The sequence below is a fragment of the Microcaecilia unicolor genome, chromosome 12, assembly GCF_901765095.1.
Source record: "Microcaecilia unicolor chromosome 12, aMicUni1.1, whole genome shotgun sequence".
Taxonomy (NCBI): domain Eukaryota; kingdom Metazoa; phylum Chordata; class Amphibia; order Gymnophiona; family Siphonopidae; genus Microcaecilia; species Microcaecilia unicolor.
In genome coordinates, this window is record NC_044042.1 from 86,651,984 (window position 1) to 86,658,961 (window position 6,978).

The following is a 6,978-nucleotide window of genomic DNA, read 5'->3' on the forward strand; positions in this document are numbered from 1 at the left end:
ACAAAAATGCGGCAGGGGGTGCTATTCCATATATTTTGTGGTCTCTAAGAAAGGGGAAATGTTCTTTCCTATTCTGGATTTGAAGGGGGTCAGTGTCTCCCAAGTTCCATGTTTTTGTATGAAGATCCTGTGAACAGTGATCTCATTGATCAGGCCATGAGAATTTCTGACCTTGCTGGATTTGTCCAAAGCCTGTTTTCACATTGCTATCTGGGATAGGCACAATTGCTTCCTGTAGTTCTACATGCGGGATAAACATCACCAGTTTCAGAGCACTCCTCTTTGGACTAGCTAAGTTATCTAAAACTTTTCTAAGGTCATGGTTGAGGCGGTAGTGAACCTAAGCAAGGGCAAGGTTTGGGTTCACCCTTACTTGAATAATTGGTTGGATCAAGCCAATCCTGAGGTGGATTTGCACACTGTTAAGGCCAGACTGATCAAGTTATTGGATCTTCTAGGACAAGTGGTAAACTCTGCCAAGAGTCATATTGTTCCTTATCAGGTTCTGAAGAATCTTGGGATCCACTTCAACATGGAGGGAACTGTGTTTCTGACCCAGAATAGCATGTTTTGCATGAGGTGGGCTCCAAGGCAACTACTCGGTTCCATGGCAGCTACATTGTAGGTGATTCCATGGGCAAGGGTGCATTTGAGACTTTTCTATCAGGTTTGCTGTCTCCTTGGTCTGTTATAGCCCAGAACTTTGAGATTCTTCTCCCAATATTGTCATCTTTCAGGAAGCAACTGGGTTGATGGGATCTCCGTGGTTATCATCTGAAGAATGGTGCCCTTGGACCCTCCTGACTGGGTGGTAGTGACGACCAATGTGAGTTGGGATTTGGGGTCCCATTGCAAAGGCCAGATCACACAGAGGCAGTGGTTGGAGCTGGAAAGACTGTAGTCTATCGACCGTTTGGAGGTGAGACATTCACCTTTCTCTGGTACATTTCTTCTCACTGTTGCAGGGAAAGATAGTGTGAGTAGTGTCTGATTTGACCAGAGTAGCATATGTGAACAGATAGGGAAGAACCAGGAATGGAACTATATTACAGATGATCAGCAGGCTCTGTAACTGGGTGGAATCTCATCTCCTGGCATTATTGGTGGCTCATATTGCGGGAATGGACAAGACCTGGGTAGATTGTCTCAGCAGACAGCTTCTGGATCTAGGAGAGTGGGAACTGAGGCATGCAGCTAGTGGTACAGCATTGAGGACCTTAAGTCTTTTGACTTGCTTGCAACTTGGTGTAATGGGAAGTGCCCCTGCTTCTTCAGCCATAGAAAGGAAAAGGATTTGGTGGGGATCGATGCATTGTTGCATCCCTGGTCCATACAGGAACCCCTGTATGTCTTCCCTTTGTGGCTTCCAATCGGCCAGGTTCTTTGCAGGATTATGAGCACTCGTGTCTGGTCATTTTGGTGGCTCCAGACTGGCCTCTTCATCCCTTGTACCTGGATCTCATTCGATTATTGAGCTTCCCAGTGCTACTGCTTAAGGGTACAGGACTTCTGAGGCAGGGACCACTCATAGTAGAGGACCCAGGTCCCTTCTGGCTCACATCCTGGCCCTTGAGAGACATCATCTGAAATGCAAAGATACTCTCTATTGGTCATAAATAGCTTGTTGAAAGCCTGTAGGAGTTCTAGTGTATGTCTAGGTGTGAAAGAATCTTGAGTGCTGGTGTTTAAAGCAGGTTTTGTTTTCTAGTTCACAAAGTCTTAATTAGCAAAAATATTTGTCGGTGTTTTACTGCTGTAACACAATTTTCAATTTTCTCATGTGTGTATGATGAGCACACATCCTTGTTAGATTAATTGTGGTCCTTCAATTTTACTGTGTAGCTAATAAAGAATCTTTCTTGTTGTGAATACTATCTGTTTGATGAAAATGGTGTTGGGGTGGGGAGGAGGGGGAAGGGTTTTATGCAATCTTGCAGGATGATTGTGATTATATAGCATGCCAGGATTTGCTGTGCACACTAATCAGTGACCCTCTGCTTGACCCATAGTTAACTTTTTCTTGCAGGCAAAGTGTGTTTGGAAGCACCCTCCAGGAGATGAGATTTACCGCAAAAGCTCTATTTCTGTGTTTGAGGTGGATGGGAAAAAGAACAAGGTATAGATTTACAAGTTAAATATTTTCTGATCATTATGTAAATAAATGGCTACTAGTGCTGAGGTATGATATGAAATGGATAGTTAAATGAAATGGTTGGTTGTTCAAATATGTGTATTCTCTGCATGAGACGGGGGATTCTGAGGTACAGGACATTCTAGGATAGATGCCTGTACAATGCAGGGCATTTTGAAATGTATGTCTTGCTGATTATAAAGTATATGATCTTGCAGATTTATTGCCAGAACCTGTGTTTGCTTGCCAAACTATTCTTGGACCACAAGACACTATATTATGATGTTGAGCCTTTCCTCTTCTACGTCATGACAGAAGCAGATAACACAGGCTGCCATCTGATAGGCTATTTCTCTAAGGTCAGTAAACAAATCTGTTTATTAAAAGGCATAGGCCGTATACTATCCTATGACTTTGCTAGTACTTCTGCCAGAATTATGCGCCATAAAAAAAATCAAAATTGTGTAAACAATTTGCAAATTCTGCAAGTTTGTCATAATTTAACCAGTATTATATTTATCCCCCCCGTACACAGATACCATTGCTATTTTTCCCAGTCCGATTCCAGCACCCATAGCATCCATATTTTTCTAGACCCCTGTTTGCACCCAAGCATAGCATCCACCTTTACAGCCCCCTTCTTCCACACTCACCCACACATACAGCATCCACTTTTTTTTTATTTTTTTTTACAGCTCTCCCTCCACCTTTCTTACAGCCCCCTGTCTCCACCCCCCACATATAGCATCCACTTTTTTTTTTTTTGTTTTGTTTTCAAGCTCCCTCCCGGCCATCAATATATATATATATATTTTTTTTTTTAAGCCCGCCCCTGCACTCACCCGTGAGGTAGGAGCTGCATGGGAGTACCTCTTCGGGGCAGGAAAGAACCCCATTCTTTCGTGCCCGCTGCCGCTGGTTTGGGCTGGTGCCGCTGCTTTTTCCAAATGGCCGCCAAGACTTCTTGCGGCAGTCTCACGAGATTGCTGCTTGAAGTCTCGGCGGCTCTTTTGAAACAGTGGCGGCATGAACCAGAGAGTGGCGGCAGTGGACAGAAAAGAGTAGGGTCCTTTCTACTCCAGAAGAGGCCAGTAGACCACCAGGTAGGCCAGGGAGGGTGAAGGAGGAGCCAGCTGTCCTGCCTGCCAGCCTTCCTTTTTCATGGATTTGGGAGGGTCCACCAAGGCTTGGGGGGAGGGAGTGGCAGGGAGGCCAGCCATCCAGCCTTGGAGTGTAGATTCTGCACAAAAATGCAGAATTCTGCATGGCTACGGAATCCTGTGCAGATTCTGCGCTCTGTAGTTACGCAGAATTCTGCCAGGAGCAACTCTGGCATGCTTGTAGTATCCAGTGAGAACACTGACGTTGCAAGATGTTGCTCCGGTTATTTGTATTGGGGAACAATGATGTTTGTTTGTTTGCTGCATTCTGACTCATTTGCTATAGGTAATGAAATCTTAACTGCTGTAGAGGGCCATTCTGTGATATGAATTCTCTTGTGTTAAATGATTTTGCTAGCTGTATACAACAAAGTGTGAAGATTGTTGGTGTTTTACGCTTTACTTCAATCGTTTTCAGGAGAAGAATTCTTTCCTCAATTACAACGTGTCATGTATCTTGACAATGCCCCAGTACATGAGACAGGGATATGGCAAAATGCTCATTGACTTCAGTAAGTAATTTTTCTGATACCTGCCAGAACATGAATTTAAAGCTCCTTTTGTCCTTGCTGGCAGGGGAAAAAGCCAAGATGCTTCTTTTTCCTTTTTGCTTGTACAGGGAATGTGAGGCAGCAGGTCCTGTTCTGTTTCAATGCGAAGAAATGCAAAGTGATGCACTTACGGAATAGAAATCCACGGGAGACGTATGTGTTAGGCGGTGAGAGTCTGATAGGTACGGACGGAGAGAGGGATCTTGGGGTAATAGTATCTGAGGATTTGAAGGCGACGAAACAGTGTGACAAGGCGGTGGCCGTAGTTAGAAGGTTGTTAGGCTGTATAGAGAGAGGTGTGACCAGCAGAAGAAAGGGGGTGTTGATGCCCCTGTATAAGTCGTTGGTGAGGCCCCACCTGGAATATTGTGTTCAGTTTTGGAGGCCGTATCTTGTTAAGGATGTAAAAAGCATTGAAGCGATGCAAAGAAAAGCTACGAGAATGGTATGGGATTTGCATTACAAAACGTATGAGGAGAGACTTTCTGAACTAAACATGTATACTCTGGAGGAAAGGAGAAGCAAGGGTGATATGATACAGACGTTCAAATTCTTGAAAGGTATTAATCCGCAAACGAACCTTTTCCGGAGATAGGAAGGTGGTAGAACGAGAGGACATGAAATGAGATTGAAGGGGGGCAGGCTCAAGAAAAATGTTAGGAAGTATTTTTTCACGGAGAGAGTAGTGGATGCTTGGAATGCTCTCCCGCAGGAGGTGGTGGAAATGAAAACGGTAACGGAATTCAAACATGCGTGGGATAAGCATAAAGGAATCCTGTGCAGAAGGAATGGATCCTCAGGAGCTTAGTCAAGATCGGGAGGCGGGGATAGTGCTGGGCAGACTTATACGGTCTGTGCCAGAGCCGGTGGTGGGAAGCGGGACTGGTGGTTGGGAGGCAGGGATAGTGCTGGGCAGACTTGTACGGTCTGTGCCAGAGCCGGTGGTGGGAAGCGGGACTGGTGGTTGGGAGGCAGGGATAGTGCTGGGCAGACTTATACGGTCTGTGCCAGAGCCGGTGGTTGGGAGGCGGGGATAGTGCTGGGCAGACTTATACGGTCTGTGCCCTGAAGAACTCAGGTACAAATCAAAGTAGGGTATACACAAAATTAGCACATATGAGTTATCTTGTTGGCCAGACTGGATGGACCATGCAGGTCTTTTTCTGCCGTCATCTACTATGTTACTATGTTTCTGACTGTTGCCTGTTACAGAAGAAAATAATTAAGTCAGAGAATCTGATTGAATGATTTCCAAGTGCTCTGTGATGATTTAATAAAAATAGTCATGAATTCTTTTTTTTTTTTTCTATCACAGGTTACTTACTCTCAAAAGTGGAAGAAAAGGTGGGGTCCCCAGAACGACCACTGTCTGACTTAGGCCTAATCAGTTACCGTAGTTATTGGAAAGAAGTTCTCCTTAGGTACCTGCACAATTTTCAAGGCAAAGAGATATCCATCAAAGGTGGGTTTCTCAGAAGCTGAATGAAAGGGAAAGGGGATGGAATTTGATATACTGCCTTTCTGTAGTTACAATCAAAGTAGTTTACATATTATATACAGGCACTTATTTTGTACCTGGGACAGTGGAGAGTTAAGTGACTGCCCAGAATCACAAGGAGCTGCACTGGTAATCGAACCCAGTTCCCCAGGTTCTCAGGCCTTTACACTAACTATCAGTGAGGTGATTTTTACTGCCTATCCCTGCATTAAACCATTGGCTAGGCATCTGATTCTTTGCTTAGCAAACTAATATTCAGTAGTTCGAAAGACAGAGCCAGACTTTGTTAGTGTGCTTATGCCAGACATCCAGATTTCATTATTAGAATGGGTCAGATTAATTCTTTTTACCACATGGGAAAAGAGCATTGCTTATGATGTGCTTTGTTGTTCATTATCACATTCAAAGCCAAACAGTCACAGTGGAAGCTAAAACCCCATTCTCAACCTGAGCCAATAAATATTTGGTGATGCTGATTCTCCAAAGGATGCATATACTGTATATCTTGTTGAAAGATTTCTTAGATACATTAACACTGCCTAAGACAGAGCAGATATGTCTTGTAACAGGGCAGGTGATGGTCTTCTTTTCTTTTGAGTTTTCTTTGATACCTGGTATGAATGAATAGTTTTAATGAGATAGATGCAAGGAAGTTGACGGTTTCTAAATAGAATCTACATCATAGGTTCCAATATTGGATCATATACATAGCTGAGGATAAACAGGCTTTCCACGTCATACAAGTGAACTGCCAAACAGAGGAAAATGTCTAGAGTGGAGCAATGTTTAGAATGCAGTGTCAGGGAGGAGGCCGCTCAGTTGTAGAAGGACCATTCTAATCCATTGAGACACCGGAGTGGTTATAATAATGGGTGATTTCAATTATCCCAATATTGACTTGAATAAATGTAACATCAGTGCATCCTAGAGAGGTGACATTCCTTGATGGAATCAAGGACTGCTTTATGGAGCAGCTGGTTCAGGAGCCAACAAGAAGAGGAACAATTCTAGACCTAGTCCTTGGTGGAGCGATCGATCTAGTGCAGGAAGTAATGGTGCTGGGGCCTCTTGATAAGAGTGATCATAACGTGATCTGATATAAGCTCTGAAGTAAGTAACACAGGAAATCCAATATGTTAGCATTTAACTTTCAAAAAGGAGACTATGATAAAATGAGAAGAATGGTGAAAAAAAAACTTAGAGGAGCAGCTGCGAAGGTCAAAAACTTACATCAGGTGTTGATGCTGTTCAAAAATACTATCCTGGAAGCCCAGGCCAAATACATTCCATGTATTAGAAAAGGAGGAAGACCAAATGACAGCCGGCATAGTATATGTCCCAGAGTATTGATAGAATTGAAAAATGAACTTGCAGAACTATTGTTAGTAATAGGTCATTTATCTTTAAATCAAGCATGGTACCAGACGATTGGAGGGTGACCAATGCAATGCCGATTTTTAAAAAGGGTTCCAGAGGTGATCTGGGAAATTACAGACCGGTGAGCCTGACTTTGGTGCTGGGAAAAATGGTAGAGACTATTATAAAGATCAAAATTACAGAGCTTATTTAAAAGCATGGATTAATGAGACAAAGCCAACATAGATTTAGTGAAAGGAAATCTTGCCTCACCAATCTACT

The 6,978-nt window shown here is 43.4% G+C and overlaps 1 protein-coding gene across 4 annotated transcripts in view; it reads left to right on the forward strand.

Annotated features, from left to right (window-relative positions):
* KAT7 (lysine acetyltransferase 7) overlaps positions 1-6,978 on the forward strand; it is a 93,898-nt gene that overhangs the window by 74,587 nt on the left and 12,333 nt on the right. For 3 of the 4 annotated variants that reach the window (XM_030221063.1, XM_030221060.1, XM_030221061.1), the window contains 4 exons: positions 2,027-2,116; positions 2,350-2,490; positions 3,710-3,803; positions 5,158-5,304. In XM_030221063.1, the coding sequence (XP_030076923.1) occupies positions 2,027-2,116; positions 2,350-2,490; positions 3,710-3,803; positions 5,158-5,304 (472 nt within the window). The remainder of the gene's footprint in view (positions 1-2,026; positions 2,117-2,349; positions 2,491-3,709; positions 3,804-5,157; positions 5,305-6,978) is intronic. The other variant, XM_030221062.1, reaches the window with a different exon arrangement.